This window comes from Rhinolophus sinicus, chromosome 14 (assembly GCF_057876585.1).
Source record: "Rhinolophus sinicus isolate RSI-liver-muscle chromosome 14, RSI-T2T, whole genome shotgun sequence".
Lineage (NCBI taxonomy): Eukaryota > Metazoa > Chordata > Mammalia > Chiroptera > Rhinolophidae > Rhinolophus > Rhinolophus sinicus.
In genome coordinates, this window is record NC_142514.1 from 28246351 (window position 1) to 28266253 (window position 19903).

Consider the following 19903-nt stretch of genomic DNA (forward strand, 5'->3'; position numbering starts at 1 on the left):
CTAGGAGTATCTGAAATGTCTGGTCCTTAATTTTTATCAGGTTAATTTATCAGATTTTTCTTTATGTTTATCACTTTTTACTCCATGTAATAAATCTATGCCTATTCCCAAGTCATAAAAATATTCTCCTACTAGCATCTACAGTTTTATTGTTTTACCTGTCACATTTAGCTCTGCAAACCATCCGGACTGATTTTTGTGTTGTAAAGTAGGGGTCAGTATGAATATGCAATTGGTCCAGTACCAATTTATTAAAAAGAAACTTTTCCCCACCCTTGTCATAAATCAGGTGATGGTTGATGTGTTTGTCTGAATCTGAACTCATCAACCTGTTCCATTTTTCAGTTTACCTATTTTTGCACCAATACCTACCTCATTGTCTTAATTACTATAACTTTATAATAGGTTTCATATTCAGTAATATAAGTATCCCAGCTAACAATGTACATTTTTTACTTATTTATTTAATGTTATAAATTTAATGTTAATGAATACCTCTACTCTCTTCAAAGATAGTCCTTAGAGTACTTTAACTTAGTTTAATTTAGTTAACACTTAGTTAAAGTGTTATATTTTAAATTAGCATACTTTAACTCCATTCACTCCCCCTCCTGACCTATATGCTATTATTCTTGGGTATTTTAATTATATTTTTAAAAACCTCACAAATTATTAAGATTTTTTTCAGTATATATCATTAATGCTCATTTAGATTTATTCACATGTTCTGCTTTCTTTGTTTTTCTTTTCTTTTTACATCTTTGTCCTTTCATCTGGAATCATTTTATTTCTGCGTGAAGTTCAACTTTGAGAATTGCCTTCAATATAGTCAGCTGGTGGCAAAGTCTATTTTCGTTTGTCTGAAAATGTCTTTATTTCACCTTTATTCTTAAAGGATTTTTTTCTCTGCATTGAATAACTCTGGTTTGTCAATTATTTTCTCACAAAACATTGAAGATTTCCTTGCACTGTCTTCTGGCTTTCTTTGCTGAGTTTACTATCATAATGCCACTTATTTTAGTTATCAAATTTTGCCACTGTATTCATTAGCAATTGCTGCATAACAACTCTAAAACTTAATGGCTTCAAAACAGTTTTTTAATCTCACATTTTTCAGGGGTCAATAATTCAGAAGCTCCTTAGATGGGAGGTTCTGGCTCAGGATGCATTAAATATACAAAGATGTTGGCTGAGGTTGGAGTCACTGAAGGCTTGACTGGGGCTAGAGGATACACTTACTTCCAAGATGGCTCACTCGTATGGCTAGAAACTCGATGCTGGTTATTCATCTGGCTTTCCTCAGAGCAAGCAGTCAAGGAGTGTGCAAGGTAGAAGTGGCAATGTCTTTTATAACTTACCTTCTGAAATCACACACTATCACTTCTACTACATTCTATTCTTTAGAAGTAAATCTGCCTCTCATTCAAGGAGAGAGGAATTAGTCACCTGTTGGAGGGAGGAGTGAACATACTTTAAGACCACCACAGCCACTTTTAAGATTTTCTCTTTGTCTTCGGTTTTTTGCAGTTTTATTATAGTGTGTCTAGATGTGGATTTCTTTGCATTTATCTTGTTAGGGAGTTATTGAGTTCTTATAGCTGTGATTTGGTTGCTTTCATAGGTACTGAAAAATATTCAGCCATTATCTCTTCAAATCTGCCCTAGTTTCTTAAACTTATGCTAGATCTTTCACTGTATTGTCTATGTCTCTTATCCTCTCTTATATACATTCTATCCTTTTGTTTCTTAATGCTTCATTCTAGATAATCTCTTCTGAGCTACATTCCACTTCATTTATTCTCTATTCAGCTATGTCTAATCTGCTGTTATATGCATTCACTGAATTCTTAATTTGTTACTGTATTTCTCAGTCATAGAATTTCTATTTAGTTCTTTCTTTATGCCTGCTCTATCACTTTTTATTATTTCCAGTACCTATCAAAACTGAGTTATCTTTTATTTCTTTGAACAAAGAAAATATAAATTATTTTATAGTTTGCATCTGATAATTTCAAAAGAAGTTGTTTTTGCATGTCTATTTCTGTTGTTTGTGTTTCTGCTGAAATACCAAAAGAGTCTAGTTTCCTTGTGTACTTGTTTATCTTTAATTCTGTGCTTAACATTTCTATGAAAAATGATGTGTAGGAACAATTTAAGGCCTACAATTATAATGCTTTCCTCCAGAGAGGATTTGTATTTGCTTTTGCCAGGCTGGTGGCATCACAGTCAGACACTACCTGAAACCAAGATCAAGACTTGAGACAGGTAATTTGACCTCAGCCTGTAAATTCCTTTTAAGCTATTCCACTTCCAATTCTTCCTCATCCAGAGGGTGCAGCCTTTTGGGATCCCAGTTATTGTACAGAGGGTCTTATTTTTAACTCCTCACATATTGTGGGTTTCTTTTTCTTCTTTGAAGTGCAAAAGGAAGATCATTTCCCAGCTAGGTAAATGCCTCAGGCCAAAAGCATCTGCCAGTGTTCCCAGTTAGATTACATCCCTGGATCCTGGCTTTCTAGCTTATAGTCTGGTAATTCTATCTTGCCATTTCTTAGACACCTTGTTATGGGCTGAATTCTGTGCTCCCAAAATTCATACGTTGAAACCCTAACCCTCAGTACCTCAGAACGTGACCATATTTAATGACCTATTTCAGTGATTAAACTTAATCACTTTTAAAAGATAATTGAGTTAAAATGAGGCATTTGGGTGTGCTCTAAACCAATCTGACTGGTGTCCTTATAAGAAGAGGAAATTTGGACACACAGAGATTCACCAGGGGCATGAAAACACTCGGAGGGAAGACCAGGTGAGGACCCAGGGAGAAGGCAGCCATTTGCAATCCAAGGAGAAAGGTCTCAGTAGAAATCAACCCTGCTGAGGCCTGGATCCTGGACTTTTAGACTCCATAACTGTGAGAAAATACATTGCTATAATTTAAGCCACCCAGCCAGTCGTATTTTATGGCAGCCATAGCAAAGTAACGCACATATATATATGTATATATGTATATATGTATGTATACATATATACACATATATACGTATATACGTATATACACATATATATACACACATACATACATATACAATCTATCAGGCTTTTACTTTTTCGTATTATTCTTGTATTTTGAGTTGGGTAGATATAAATATCCTAGCCTACTCTTACTAGAAAGAGGAACACCAGTTATCCTCTATCCCCCACTCTACACACTGCTTCCCTTTTCCTCCTGGGTAGCCCTTATCACCTGGGATATTATCTATTTATTTTCCTATTTATTTATCTATTTAATCTCACTGGAATTAAGATCCAAGAAAGCAGGGACTGCCTTTTGATAACTGCTGTATCCTCAGAGCCTGTAACAATGAGTAGATCGTAGGCACTATGAGGACGGTTGTTCAATGAATGAATGACTGACAGAGAAGGGGATTCCCCATAGGAAATGCTGGCCAGCCACATGGTCTCTACCGACCACCGACAGGAAAAGCGGGGCTGTAGGCCTGGGTGGCCGCTGCTCCTGGGTCTGGGCAGCCCTCGTGGGCGCGCTCCGCTTCATCCAGGTTCCGGGTTTTCGGGCGCTCCCCGCATCCCTAGAGCGGGCGGGCTCCTCTGCGGCCCTCGTGGGCGGAGCCTGCAGCGGTGCGGGCGGAGCCCGCTGGAAGACGCGCGGGCGCTGGGCCGGGTGGCGGAGCGGCCGCGTGGGTGGGCCGCACCCGGGAGCCCACTGGGGCCGGCGTGAGGGCGTCGCGCGGCGCCGGCCACCGCGGGGGTGCGTCGGGAGGCAGAGGCTCCAGGAGACGCAGGGCTGCGGCCCAAGAAACGGCACTGGAGTGCACTTGACCGCTGCCGCCGCCCCGGCATTGAAGCCGCAGGCGGCGAGGTGTATCCTCGCCCGGCTCTGCGGGAAGCGGGTTCAGGGCACCCCTCCCATTACGGCCCTCAAAGCCCCGCTCCTGGGGGTGCAGCTGGGAAAGGCGACCTTGGATGGGCGGTGGGTTGATGTGAAGCAGCAACACCCGCCCTAGGCCGCCTCTCGTTGGGAATTTGGTGAAGACCCACTTCCAGTCCGGAGGCCGACGTGAACGTTGGGCGTTTTTCTGAAGAATGATTGTGTCGAATGGGGATGTGGTCTGCCTATAAAAGGCTGGGCAAGAAGAAAATCTGTTACCACCCAGTCCTCCTCTAAAGAGACACCCTCTGGAGCTGAAAGCCTCAAGAGCCAGTGCTCTCATGTCTCCACCTCTGGTCCTACCAGCGTCCAAGGCCGAGCTGGTGAGTAGGAGGCTACACCGCCTGTGTGTGCTGTCTCTAAGTCCGAGGGAGGCATGTCTGGGGGCAGTGGGGAGGAGCATCTTCGAAGGGAAGCTTCTCTGTCATAAACCGGTTCATAAGTTTCTCCACTTTGGTAACAAGACATTTACTTTTTATATATTCAGAGGCAGCGTATGTCTCACATGCTCCAGTTCTTAGGATGCAGCTTCTTTCTCTCCATCAGTCACAGATGAAAAAAAAAAGACGCCAATCAACCACATACCCTTCCCCACAAACTTCAAAAAGTTGGGTGGGCCTCCTTTCCACAGAGCTAGGACTATTCTTGGGCTCAGATACACTGGACCTCGTTGCTGTGGAGCGATCGATCTGCCTGCTCAGATGCTGGGGGTTGGATGAGATAGCTGATGCATTTGAGTTTTTTCCAAATTTGCCTGTTACAGTTATGCAGTCATCCTCATTATACTCGAAGTACTGTATTTCCTCCATTTGAAGACATACTCCTCTCCCCAATTTTAACATTTTTAAAACCAGGATGCATCTTAACAGAGAGGGTAAAAGGACTTGCCAATTGCTGGGCAAACACGTGGGTGGTGATGTGTCTGTCACTGCTTGCCCACGTGAAAACTGCAGCTATGTGATTATTCCATCAGTTGAGATACTGGATATGAACTTTAAATTGAGATCGCTAATTGTTTTAAAAAATAACTTAAAAAGATAATGCTATGATGCAGCATTAAAGCAAAAGATTTATTAAGAGTTTATTTATTAAGATGTTTATTAAGAGTTTACTGTATGCCCGACATTGTCTCAATTAATCAACATTACAACCCTATGAAGTACAATTATTCCTGTTTTATAGGGGAAGAAACAAGCTCAGAAAGTTGAAGTGCCTTAGAGCTTTGAAGTGCAAGTGTCAGGATTCTAATGCAGCTTGTCTGATTTCAATGCCTGTCCTCTTCACTTTCAAGCCTTATCCAGGCTGAAGATGCACGCAGCTCGCAAGGAGGGAAGTCAAGGCAGGGTCTGTGTGTGTTTGTATATCTTTGGTGTTTGTGTATCTTTGTCTGTTTGTGTGTATGGAACTGGGAGTAGAGCCACATCCAAGAGCCTTGATTATACTTATTCCCACATGAATGCCAAACCTTTGTTTTTGGATGTTTTGCAGTTTTAAATATATTTTATGCAAGTTCTGGAGCTCTGGCTGTATGATCCGTGCTTCGAGATCCTTCATCTCCTGCCTTCTCTTCCTCTAGGAGAAGATGGAGGCATGCACTCAAACCTACACAACCGGCTGCCTCCCTAGGAGGCAGTACTTAATTTAAGAGAGAAGTGTTTTTCAGTGTTGTTAAATTCATATCAGCCTCTAGGAGCCCCCTGGTTCTGGCGCCGCAGGGACATGCCACAACCTTGAAGGCAGGAGATTGTGATCAGAGGAGGACCATACAACTGTGAAGCCTCTCAGCGGAAGTTCTGGAAGTTTCCTCACCAGAAGTAAACAAGCCCAGTCGGGCAGAATCGTCATGCTGCAGCGGCTCCTGATCACCCTGCCCACCGAGGCCAGCACCTGGGTCAAGTTGCACCATCCGAGGAAGGCCAAAGAGGGGGCGCCTCTGTGGGAGGACGTGACTAAGATGTTTGAAGGAGAAGGTGAGAATAGACTGATGGGTGGGGCGACGGAAGGGGACGAAGGAGGTCTCGTTTGTGTGTGAAAAGACAAGTACACACTTCATTGTTCTGGTCTCTTGGGGAGAAAGTTGGGAGAAAGCAGGTCTCTGGGGTTCATGCTCGTGGCTTTCAGGAAAGGGATAGCTGTGAGAGAAAATACTGTGCTCTCAGCAGAGGTTCCTTGCGACCTGTGCTCCATGCTGCTCCCATCTCCTGTCCTCAAATACAATACATGGCCAGAAGACAGAACAGGAGATATTTCCCACCAGCTGCTCCCAAGTGTGGAAATGTGATTCATGGATAGCCAGGTCAAAAATGTGGGCACCTTTAAGCCCTCCATTGGTTTTCCTTCACAAGTTTCAGTCATTTTAGCCCCAAACCAATATTTTTCACAAGCATCAGTTCTTTCTTTTCATCTGCTGCTGAGAGGAAGGACTGACATGCTTGATTATTCTCATTTTACCTTGAAATGTATGGGTTCAGTAGGAAACATGTCCAAGGTTACACAATAGTTAGTGGTCAGGACAGATAGATGGACAGAGGAATTCATATGGTCTCTTAATTCATATCTATAACACTTCAAATTCAGCTAATATTTATTGTATTCTAGATGTGTCAAGCAGGGACTTTGCCAAGCATTTTGACAGATGGTAAAATTAATAATGATCTTTAATGCTAATTATTAATTGATGGAGATAGACAAATACCCAAATCAAAATAATAGAAGGTAGCCTAGGAAAATGCTATGGTAAAGTTCTTTGGGAAGACAAGAGATAGGAAACATTCTTCCAATTGTGCTTATCTGGGAAAGTTTCACAAAGCAGATAGCATTGAATTGGGCCTTGAAAGATGCATAAGTTTTTTATAGAAGATTTGGGGAAAGGATACAAAAGTGGGTACTTTGAAGAGTGGTTCGGAGAATGGAGAATACTGTAGTCTAACTGAGGGTTAAGAATGTGGTAGGTTTATGTGTCCGACAGGTAAAGGATGGTGGTTAGAGGAAACTAATGCTGGGAAAATATTTCACATGGATTGTAAAGTGCCTAGAAGTCCATGGGAAGTGTCTGGATTTTTCTTTGCTGCTGGGAACCTCTGAACCAAAGAGTGGTCTGGTAGATCTGTGCTTTTGGATCACGATTGACACTTGGGAAATACTAATGCCCAGAGTGGTGCTCGGCACATCCTCAGGAGATTCCAGTCTGCTCTTGAGTCGCCCTGAATGTCCCTGTTGGTGAATGTACTGAGGGAGGAGCCACATTCAACAGGTCTTCAGGCAGTTTTTTGATTTGGGGGATTTGGGGAGATGCAAAGGCTCTTTTCCTTCCCCAGCTCTGCTATCTCAGGATGCTGGTGAGACCCAGGGAGAACGTTTAAAGGATGAAGTGACCTATGGGGCCCCGAGAGCAGAATCCCAGGTGAGTTGGAGTTTCCTTTCATTTTCTTGAAATGCTTCTCAGCTTTTAAGGCTATAGCTTGCCCTTTTCTGGGGGAGTGAGGAGGCTGTTGAGGCTAATGAATTCAACTTAAGGAGCTCAGAGCAAGTTGCTCTTGTACAGAAAACTGAGCCGTGATGATAGCAATTTACATGCTCATAATGGCCTCCCTCCATGTAACTCTTGTTTCTAACCAACCCCTAGATCTAACATTGTGCTAATTTCTGTAAAGAAAGCAAAATGAAGGATATCATTCTAGCCCCTAGAAGCAATAAGATACCACCTGGGATCTAGCCCCTAGAAGCAATTTTTTTTTTTTTTTTTGGTATTTCATATTCAAAAACTTTGTGAGAAGAAAGTATTGATATTCTTAGTGATATTCACATATTGCTTGTAAACTTCATGAGTTGACCCTTAGTATAGTTTTGGGAGCAGAGATTAAACTGCAGCCAAAGAAGTGAGTAGAGAAGAAATGGTCAGGCTACATAGTGCACACAGTAGGCTGGACAGATACAACAGGGTTTCAGAAATGGGTGTCCTCACTATCTGGTGGAAGAATAGGTGAAAAAGAAGGACAATTGTTGAATAAGAGTTAAAGGAAGACTATTAAAGAAGAGATGTTTTTCGAGGACATAGAGTTTTAAGTGAAAAGAACTTGGGTTCTGAAATTCGATGGTATAGGATTTGAACTTATCTCTTATATTTACTTGGTTGGTGATCTGGGGCAATTTTCTTTTTCCAGTTATTTACAATCCCTGTTTCCTCAGCTAATTCAGATGCTAATACCTTCTAGGATTGAAAGGTATTACCGAGCTATTTACAGAAATATGGAAGAAGTGATAATAGTCTAGTTATTTAAAGTTACTTTATTTCTGCATTCCACTTTCCTGATATTTATAAAAAACTGATGGGTTTCTTAGCTCTGGGAAAATTATTTTTTAAAAATTGAGGTATAATTTACATATAGGAAAAACCACTTAAAGTATATAGTTCTATTTTGACATGTATATACCATGTATTCAAATCAAGATAAAGAACATTTCCACCATCACAGAAATTTCCCTCATGCCCTTTTCCAATCAAAACTCTGCTTCACCTCCAGTAGAGAGTACAGGGGATCTCTATATTATTTCTTATAACTGCATGTAAGTAGATTTACATGGAAAGTTATCTCAAAATAAAAAGTTTAAACAAGAATGCATATTCTGTAGTTGTTAGGTATAGTGTTATATAAAGGTCAATTAGGTTAAGTTGGTTGATAGGTTGATGAATTTTTGTCTACTTGTGTCAATTACTGAGAGAGGAATGTTAAAATCTCTTAATTATTGTGGTTTTGTCTATCTCCCTTTGGTTCTGTCAACTCTGCTTTATTTTGGATTCTGTCATCAGATGCATAAACACGTACGATTGTTTTCTTCTTGATGAACTTTTATCATTATGAAATTTCTCTTTTTATACCTAGTAATATTCCTTTTCCTGAAGTCCACTTTATCTAACTTAATATATCTCCTCCAGTGTTCTTTTAGTTATTGTTTGTATGGTATAGCCTTTTCCATTTCTTTACTTTTGGCATATCTGTGTCTTTATATTTAAAGTGACCTTCTTGAATATAACTGGGTCTTGCTTTGTTAGTCCATTTGTAGTTAGCATAATCATTGATATGGTGGGATTTAAGTGTATATTCTTGTCCTTTGTCCCATCTATTCTTTGTTCCTCCTCTCCTGCCTTCGTTTGGATTGAATAGTTTTTTGTTTGTTTGTTTGTTTTTTAATTAAAGTGTATTGGGGTGATAATTGTTAGTAAAGTTACATAGATTTCAGGTGTACAATTCTGTATTACATCATCTATAAATCCCACGGTGTGTTCACCACCCAGAGTCAGTTCTCCTTCCATCACCATATATTTGATGAATAGTTTTTTAGTATTCCATTTTATGTCCCTAATGACTTTTTAGCTATACTTTTTAAATTTGTTTTTAGTGGTTGCTCTAGCCATTACAATATGCACTTTTTAAACTTATCACAGTTGCTTTGAATTAATATTGTACTGTTTCACATATAATATGAAAGCTTTATGTTATATTTCCATTTACTCTTGCCCATTCTTTATGTACTGTCATCATACATTTCACTTTACATGTTATAGACCCCACAATACATTGTTCTTATTTTTGCTTTTAACAATAAATTGTGTCATAGGAAAATTAAGAAATGGAAAAGAGAATGAGTCTTTCATATGTGTCCACATATTTACCAATTCTGGCACTCTTAATTTCTTCCTTTAGTTCTTAGTTTCTACCTGGCATCATGTCCTTCCAGCCTACAGAATGTCGTTTAGCATTTCTTATAGCATGGATGTCCTGATGATAAATTCTCACAGCTTTTGTTGATCTAAAAATGCCTTTACATTGTCTTCCTATTTAAGGATCTTTTACTGGGTACAGAATTCTAGGTTGACTGTTCTTTCTTTTAAGCACTTTAAAGATGTTCCATGATCTTTTATCTTGTATTGTTTGGGATGAGAAGTCAGCTGTTGTTCTTATCGTTTCCCTATATGTCGTGTGTCTTTCTGCCTTTTTTTTTTTGTTGTTGCTATCTTTTTCTTTTTCTTTTTTTTTAATTAAATTTATTGGGGTGACAATTGTTAGTAAAATTACATAGATTTCAGGTGTACAATTCTGTATTACTTCATCTATAAATCCCATTGTGTGTTCATCACCCAGAGTCAGTTCTTCCATCACCATATATTTGATCCCCCTTACCTTCATCTCCCACCCCCCACCCCCCACCCCCCTTACCCTCTGGTAACCACTAAACTATTGTCTGTGTCTATGAGTTTCTGTTTCTCATTTGTTTGTCTTGTTCTTTTGTTGTTTTTGGTTTATATACCACATATCAGTGAAATCACATGGTTCATTGCTTTTTCTGTCTGACTTATTTTGCTCAGCATTACACTCTCAAGATCCATCCATGTTGTCACAAATGTTCCTATATCATCTTTTCTTACCGCCGAACCTTTTTTTTTTTAATGCCAACTTTTCTTGTTTTTTTTTCGTTCCTCCTTTCTTACTTTCTTTTGGCTACTTTTATGATCTTTCCTTTTAACTTTGCTCTTCAGCAGTTTTACTGTGATGTGCATGGGCATGGTTTTTTAAAATTCATTCTTTGGGGGCTTGCTGAGCTTCTTGGACCTGTGGGTTTATTTGGAAAATTTTCAGCCTTTATCTCTTCAAATATTTTTTTCTGCTCATTCTCTCATCTCCTTCTGAGATTCTAAATGCAGGTGTCTTAAACCACTTCATATTATCCCAGATTTTTTTTCTCTTAGTGCTTCAGTTTTAATATCTATTGACCTGTCTTAAGTTTCACTGATCTTGTCTTATCAGGGTCCAGTCTGCCATTAAGTCCATCCAATGAGTTTTTCAGACATTGTATTTTTCAGTTGTAGAATTTTTTTAGTTCTTCTTTTAGCATTTCGATCTCTCCCCTAAATTACCCCCTTGTTTTCACCTGTTCTATCCATATTTTATTGTAAATTCTTTAACATATTTTCATAATTGTTTTAATAATAATAATTTCAATGACTTGGTCACCCATAAGTTTGTTTCTGTTAATTTTTATTTTCTTGATTATATGTCAGATTTTCCTCCTTATTCACATATCTAACAATTTTTTATTGTAGTTTAGATATTGTGTGTAAGAGAACAATGGAGGATTAACTATATATATATATATATATATATATATATATATATATATATATATATATATATATATATGGTTTGTTTTGTTTTGTTCTGTTTATTTCTAAGAGACTAAGCCCTTTCCTCTGATGGTCAAGGTAAGGGATTGATTATTCGTGTTCCTCCTAGACCTGTGACTCCTAGACCTGTGACTGAGCTCTGGCTGAGATACACCTTTGATTGAGTTCACTTCTGATAAACCCAGCTACCAGTGCCCCACACTGCCACTGTAGCGGGGATGATTTTTTTTATCTTCTCAGTATTTGAGCTAGGAAGGGGTTACACTACAGTTCTAGACAGTTTTTTGCATTACACTCCAGCAGGGCCCCAGAATTTAAGCTTAGCAGTAATGCATTGGTCTTTGTGACAATAAGTGCTAAAAGCCTCTCTTCTCTCTCCCCCTCCTCCCCAGACCTCTCATCTCATCTTCTTCTGCTTTCCTCTTTACTAACCTGCCTCCAGCGATGCTGCTCACTCTGCTGTTCTTCATACAAGCCAAGGACATTCTCACCTTAGTTCCTTTATACCTGCCTGGAATTCTCTCCCCTTAGATTTCCATATGTCTCTTCCTCATTGGATTCATATCTCTCATCACATATCACCCTTTTAGACAGGCCGTCCCCAGCTACCCGACATAGAGGATCACCCCTACCCTCGCTGTGGCTCTCCTTATTCCCTTATCCTGTTTAATTTTTTCTAAGGCATGTATGAGCAAATGTCCTTCTATGTATTAAATTATTTATGGTAATCTCTGGAGAATTTCAAAACAGATCTAGAGGAGAGTCCCAGTAAAACAAGTTCAGAATCTCTCAGAACTTAGAATACTGTCAGAACTCCTTGGATCCTGATGGAGGTAGCCTCTGGCTAAAAAGGAATATATTTGATATTCTAGGAAAAGTTGACCTTCAGGGACATATCTGTGGACTTCACCCAGGAGGAATGGGGGCAGCTGGCCCCTGCTCACCAGAGTTTGTACCGGGAGGTGATGCTGGAGAACTATGGGAACCTGGTCTCAGTGGGTAAGGATGGGCTAAACATACATCTAAACCTGCCCATACAGGAGAATCATTATTTTTAAATTATTAAATGTTATGGCTTCCCTGGATCTTGGCCTCAGGTTCTGTATTAGAGATGTCTCATTCCTTTGAAAATCAAGCCAGGGCATATCTGATTCTCCTTCCTTAGGGGAACAACTTCACTTTGTAGAGCTAGAATAGAAAGACATGCTGTGGTGCCTTTTTCCATTTTCAGAGTCTCTACCATAGGACTGGAACTAAAATCTGGGGGTGGTTCTTACACCTCAACATAAACATTCATATTCCTTTTTTTTCATTCCATAAGCAGGATATCAACTCTCCAAACCTAGGGTGATTTCCCAGTTGGAGAAAGGAGAAGACCCATGGATAACAGAGAAAGAAGGCCCAGGACATCCCAGTGCAGGTGAGAGCAAGGCGGACGGTGCCTTTTCATACGTAGGCCCGAGGGCCCAAAGTCTCCCAGGCTGTGCGGAGAACCCACAGGAACTGCACTAAACCCAGTTTCACCCCTCCCTCTACCAACCCTTTCCTTAACTTGACCTTGTGAAAATCTCCCTGGAGTAGGAGGGAAGACATGTCTTATCTTCATTAAGGTTAAACATAATTCTCCCTCTTTCTTCAGTATTCTAAAGTCTTCCAACAAAAAGCTCCTTTCTCTTTTCCGTCAGATATACGAGTTTGTTGCCTCTCCTCACAGAAAACAGATCTCTTTTCATGACTCTCACTGCATTCTACAAATCTTAATTTTCTCTCTTGCGTTCTATTTCCACTTTTACCGACTCTCGTTTTGTAATCCCACCTTCGATTCTCACTCTTTTTAACTCACGTATCTTAATTTTTTTTAACAACTACTTTATGAAAAGTTCTGCAAGAGAAATTATCGTAGGATTCCTTCTTACCAAATTCAGTGATCTTCAACAATCTCCTTAAACTTTGCCACATTATGAAATATTTGTGATGTTCAAAAAGGCATAGAGAACATTATAGCAAGTTTCTCCGTAGCTTCCACCCAGATTAAGAAATAAAACAGAGTTGAAGCCTCATTGTTCCCCTCCTACCTTTTGAAATAACCAACTCTTCTAAGTTTAAATATTACCATTCCCATATGTGTTTCATAATTTTATTATATGTATATATCCCTCAACAATATATAGCATATAAACTTCTTGCTTTTCTCATTCAGCACTCTTCCTATTCATGTTGTTCTAGTACATTCGTTTCCATTGGATTAATGAACCACTATTTATCCATTTGCCTGTTGGTAGGCATTTATACTGTTTCTAAATTTGGGGTCACAAAGATGCTGCAGTAAATCTTCATGTATGTTTCTTCTTGTGTACATATACCAGTGTTTCTCTGAGATATTTGGTAGAAGCAAAAATGTTTGGTCATGGAGTGTGTGTGCTCCTTCGTTTTGATAGGTATTACCAAAGTGCACTCAGTTGCACCTATTTGTACTCCTGTCAGTAGGTTTTAAGAGTTTCCAGAACTCAGCATCTTTCTCAACATTTGGCACTATCAAACTTAAAAAATGTTGTAAATGGGTGAGTAGAAGATCTTGTTTCTTTCATTTTCCTGATAACTAATGAGAGGGAGCATATTTTTCATGTTTATTGACCATCCACCCAGGATTCCTCTTCTGTTAATTACTTATTTATATTCTTTGCCAATTGTCCTATTATCTTTTTTTCTTATTGATAGAGAAAAAATACATATTATCCTATATTTAAAAATTTTTGCTTTTCATGTTTAGGTTTGATTAAGTTCAATTTACCTGGGATTTGTTTTATGTGTAGTGTGAGGTGAGTAGTGTAGTATTTTCCCCATGGATAATCAGTTTAGGGATCATTTATAATAGTTTATTATAGTTATTAATAATGATTTATTCATAGTTAATGGCATTCTGTCATCTGTCAAGTTTCTTTGTATGCTTGCATCTGTTTCTGGGCTCTCTCTATTCTGTTCCATTTTTCTGTTTTTCTTTCCCTACTCTAATGCCAGGCTGTGTTAATTACCATTAGGTTGGTGCAAAAGTAATTGTGGTTTAAAAGGTTAAAAATAATTGCAAAAACGGCAATTACTTTTGCACCAACCTAATATATTTCATCTGAAACTTAATATCTGGTATAAGTAGTTCTTCTATGTTGTTCTTCAAAATTGTCCTGGCTATTCTTAGCCCCTTGTTTTTCCATACAAATTACGTAATGACTGCGTCAAATTTATATATAATTCATCAAAATTAAATAATGAGTGCACACACATACACACACACTTACAAATCGTCTGGTAATATTTTGATTGGAATATAATTGAATTTATAGATCAATTTTGGGGGATTGATATTATGATTTTGAGTCCTACTATCCAGGAACATGGTATATTGCTCTGTTTGTTGATATTTCCTAATTTTTTTCAATAAAGTTTCAGGATTTTCCCCATAAAGCTCTTATACATTTTGCATCTCTTTTTTCAGATTCATCTTGAAGATCCTGTATTTTATTGCTTTTGTAGATGGTGTACTTTTAAAATGATGTTTTCTGTTTGTCACTGGTATGTGATAACACAGCTGGTTTTGTGCATTGACCTTATAACCAGCTACCTTGTTTCACTCTGTTATTCATTCCAGTAATTTGAACATTCTCTTGGGTTTTCTCTTTTTCAACTTATAATAACAAAAACAATAATAAAAACTTCAGTCGTGTTCTTTCCCTGCCTCTGGATGAAATCTCAAAGACGTCTCATAGATGGTCCATTCCCTTTAAATAATAAAAACAGTCTGATTTTACTAAAATGTTTAGTTCACTGCAATAAGAAAAATTCACATGTTCATTCAAAGTTAAATGTTCTCTTCTCCCCTAGCTTGGGCCTCCTGCAGGCATGGACACTGAATGGGGGATGGGGACATACATGGCTTCTGTCTTTCTCCGTCTTCTTCTCTTACTCCTCTGCTATTTAGGATCAGGATCAGGGGCCTGCAGAACATAGACTTTATTCTTGCTTCTATTCATTTAGCATTTGGAAGTACTAATGATCATTTTTTGTGGACCAAAAAATCCTACAAGTTATACCTTTCAGAACTGTCAGTTGAAATATTAGTCACGGGTACAACTTATCAAGTAAGAAAACCTGTTAGAATTTTAACCTGAAAGGTTAAAGGATATTTTCATAGAACATAGCAATAATAGCAACATAGTCTGGGTTTCTTACAAGTCTCCTTTGTATAAATAACACTTCCAGCGACAGATTAATAAGCATAGGAAACAGAACGTGTGTAAATATTAACACAAGTTTCAGTAAAAGACAGTTCTTGTGACTATTCTTAGTTCCATCCTTATTTTTTGAATAGTGTCTCAGGCTATTGCTGGAGTGGGAAAGGGACATTTTTATCTTTCTGACATGATTTTCCAAAGATGTATCATTTTCCAAAATGATGTATTATTAAGACATAGCTCTGAAATGTCATTATTTAGTATTTTAGAAAGAGCAGGACTAAATTGCTCAAATTTTACTCTCTATATAAAATCACACTTTGACTCTGTTTACTGTTTCTCAAAATTAAGACTGCAGAACCATATTTAAATATAATCAAAATCTCATGTACTTTATATGTATTGTTATCTAAATTTCTATTCCATACCCACTACAATAATTGAGTTTTCAAAGCATAAAGAATGTGAATTATTTGTATTTTTTTCCATTTTTTTCAGGCTTGAAGAGTAAAACAGAAACCAATATATCAACTGCAAAGAATGTTATTTTACAGGAAGAGTTATATCATGGTATTATGATGGAAAGGTTCATGAGGGATGATGTCATTTATTCCAGATTGAAAAAAGTCACCAAATATGATGATGAGCTAGAAAGGCATCAGGATATCCATGGAAGAGATGTAAGAGAAGCCATATTGACCCACAAGAAGAGAGGCCAAGAAAGTAAAAAAATTGGGGAAAATATTGTGAGTTCAAATGTTATTATAGAACAGAGGCACCATAAATATGACACACTTAGAAAGAGGAACAAATACAAATTAGATTTGATTAATGACCCAATGACTTACATAAGAACAAAAACCTATGAATGTAATATATGTGAAAAAATCTTCAAACAACCTATTCATCTTACTGAACACATGAGAATTCATACTGGTGAGAAACCTTTCAGATGTAAGGAATGTGGAAGGGCCTTTAGTCAAAGTGCGTCCCTTAATACCCACCAGAGAATCCATACTGGTGAGAAACCCTTTGAATGTGAAGAATGTGGCAAAGCCTTCAGACATCGCTCATCTCTTAATCAGCATCACAGAACTCACACCGGGGAGAAACCCTATGTATGTGATAAATGTCAGAAAGCTTTCAGCCAGAACATTAGCTTGATCCAACATTTGAGAACTCATTCTGGAGAGAAGCCCTTTACGTGCAATGAATGTGGGAAAACCTTTCGACAGATTAGACACCTTAGTGAACATGTAAGAATTCATACTGGGGAGAAGCCCTATGCATGCACTGCATGTTGTAAAACCTTCAGTCACAGAGCTTATCTAACGCATCACCAGAGAATTCATACTGGAGAGAGACCCTACAAATGTAAGGAATGTGGTAAAGCCTTTCGGCAGAGGATACACCTTAGCAACCATAAAACTGTTCATACAGGAGTGAAAGCATACGAATGCAATCGCTGTGGAAAAGCCTATAGGCATGATTCATCCTTTAAGAAACATCAGAGACATCACACTGGAGAAAAACCTTATGAATGTAATGAGTGTGGAAAAGCCTTCAGCTATAATTCATCGCTTACTCGACACCATGAAATACACAGGAGGAATACCTTCCGAAATAATGTGTAAAAACTGATTATCTAACATGAGAACAAAAGCCAAATCTAAATCAATGATTCTATACTTTTAAATTTCAGGACTCTTGAGTTATGGATATATTGCTGCCAACTTTTAATTTTGCCCATTGTGTAAGTAAACATTACAATAACTACAATCTACTAATAAAATACCTCCATACAAAATACTTAAGAATAAAGGATGATCCTTCCAATTAAATTCAGCAATATGGAAACTTAACACATTATTATTCTTCTGATTTCATGGTGGATTAATAAATTATTCATGGGCATTCACTGATTTACAGATCAGCATTTGGAAACTACTGTTTAAAATGTCACCACCTATATTTTAAATGAAAATTTTATTTTTTTTAATGGGGAACACTTTTAATGGTACAAAATTCAAAAGGCACAGACAGTTGTGTAAGGACAAATTTCCTTCCTCCATACCCCACCATCAAATTATACCTAGACGCAACCATTATTTTATAACTAAAATTTTGTGCACCCTTCCAGAAATTTTTCTATTTATATCCAAGAAACTACAAATACATAGTTTTTCTTTTTGAGCATAAATGGCAACCTCCTATACAAAACACATCTGCACTTTTTTTTATTACTTAACCACATATCATGGAGGTCATTCCACATCAGTAGATAAAGTGCCTACTTATTCTTTTTTACAGCTGCAGAATCCATGGTTTGAATGTATTATACTTTTTATTTAGCCAGTCCACTGTGGATAGACTTGGATTTCCAATTTTTTGTTTATATAATGTTGCAGTGAATAGTCTTATACATTTTCATTTCTCACACATGTAAGTATATATGTAGGGTAAATTCCTAGAACTAGAATTTTGGTGCTGGAGAGTATGTTCATTTGTATGATGAATATTGCCAAGTTGACCTTCCTAGAAGTTTTACCAATTTATTTTCTCACTGGCAAGATATAAAACTCCATATCTGGTGCTGAAGCATCTCTTAGACCAATAGTCCTATCAGCCATCAAAGAAGTAGCAGCTTGTCTAACAGCCTAGAAGTACAAGCTGAGCTGCATCCCCAGAAAGATCAGCACTTGCCATCCCTGGAGCCAGACAGGAATCTGCATCTTATCTATTAGCAGTTAAGCTCATGAAAGTCTCAGCTGCACAAGAAGATATTTCTCCACCAACTACTCTACGTACCCTGTTTCCCCCAAAATAAGACCTGGCCAGACCATCAGCTCTAATGAATCTTTTTGGAGCGAAAATTAATGTAAGACCCTGTCTTATATAAGATAGTAAAATAATACCGGGTCTTACATTAATTTTCGCTCCAAAAAGACGCATTAGAGCTGATGGTCTGGCTAGGTCTTACTTTCGGGGAAACGGTAGTCCTTGACTTTTGAGGCTGAGACTGATGAATGAGAATCCCTTTCAAGAGACTGATCTACCTGCCTTAGCAAATATAATCTTGGCTGCAACCACTTTGGAATGGAGGAAAACTGACGAGTCAGAGTACTTGAGATGGCAGGGTCTGCCATGATCAACTGACCATATGGAGCATCTTACAGGATAACCTTCCTGTAGCGAGTTATAGTGAACACATGGAGAGAGACAGAAAAGAAGTAGAACATGACTTTATAATTAATAAACAATGAATGAGAGCATTAATTATTTAACATTGCGTATTATGTTGTGAAAACAGCACCAAGGTCAGGACCACAGTGATTTTGTACGTGTTCAGTTTTCAATCTGGTAAAGTTTTATTAAAGTTTTACTTTTCTCCTTCCCATATGGGCCCCGACTAAACTCAGTATATTTGTTGGGACTCTTTAGGTTGCAAATAACAGAAATCAATGGGGATATAGCCAATAGCATTACCTCCAGCCCCACAATGACATTTGAAGATAGGTCAGTGTGTGAAAGTGTTGAGTAGGGATTTTCCTGGCATTGGGAGTTATATCCTGGTGAAGGAAGGTTATACTGTGGAGGACACAGAAACTTTCTCTAGCCTCAATCCAGCAATGCCTACTCATATTTCACTTGATTAAAAAGATTTTCTTCAACTTTGATATTTCCAAGAACAAGGGCGTTTTCCTACACAATCACAAAACCATTACCATACTCAGGATATTTATAATTGATTGACACTATTGTCTAATATACAAGTCACATTTAAATTTCCCCAATTGACCCAAAATGTCCTTTGTAGTTAACAGTTCTGTATTTTTATTTAAGAATTATTTTTCTCTATTCTGAAGCCCAAGAGGTATTTTGGTATATTATGTTCTAAATGCTTTATAGTTTAGCTTGTCACCTTTAGGTATTTAATTCTTCCGGAATTGGTTTTTGTGATGAAATCAGATAGAGGTCTCATTTTATATTTTAAAAATAAGGTTACCCTATTGTCACAGAAACTTCATTGAAAAGACCATCTTTTCTCCATTGCTATGCGATGCCAGCTTTGTCATAAATCAAATTTCCAAACGTGAGAAAACTAAAGGAAAGCAAGTAAGTGATTGTCAAAGTCAGGCTAGTGGTTTCCTCAGGAAGTTGGCGTGGGAGTGTGTTTGGGAAGGGCCTGACCTTTTTCGATTTTCGCTGTAACGATAGATAACATGTCTTCCATAATTATTACACTTACATTTATTTTACATTTCAAAATATAATCGTTATATTTCCTAATTAAAAAGTTTAATTAAAAAGTAAATGGAAAAAATACATTGATTGGACGAGCGCTACCATCTGTGAAAATTGAGTTCGTGGTTGTTCTCTCAACTGGGAAAGAAGGGGATACAGAATCCAAAGGTGGCAAAGCGAAGAGGCAACACTTAACGGGCAGAGACCAGGTGCCCCAGAGAAAGGGACATGCTCAGACCTTTCTCGGACACTGGCTTGGCAGTAGCCAGGCGACCCCGCCAGGTGGGCGGTTCTCTCCCG

At 38.1% G+C, this 19903-nt stretch overlaps 1 protein-coding gene across 8 annotated transcripts; it reads left to right on the forward strand.

Annotated features, from left to right (window-relative positions):
• The first annotated feature begins 3622 nt into the window (after positions 1-3622).
• Positions 3623-17167, forward strand: ZFP69 (ZFP69 zinc finger protein). 8 transcript variants are annotated; one of them, XM_088791052.1, is made up of 7 exons: positions 3623-4272; positions 5132-5293; positions 5438-5919; positions 7267-7352; positions 12005-12131; positions 12454-12552; positions 15857-17167. In XM_088791052.1, the coding sequence occupies exons 3-7, from the start codon at positions 5793-5795 to the stop codon at positions 16990-16992; spliced, it is 1575 nt and encodes a 524-aa protein (XP_088647178.1). In that variant the 5' UTR covers positions 3623-4272; positions 5132-5293; positions 5438-5792; the 3' UTR covers positions 16993-17167. The 8 variants fall into 8 exon arrangements, with proteins under 8 accessions (XP_088647178.1, XP_088647179.1, XP_088647184.1 ...); XM_088791053.1 differs by having other exon boundaries at positions 5526-5919; XM_088791058.1 differs by having other exon boundaries at positions 5526-5919; positions 12457-12552.
• The last annotated feature ends 2736 nt before the right edge of the window (positions 17168-19903 follow it).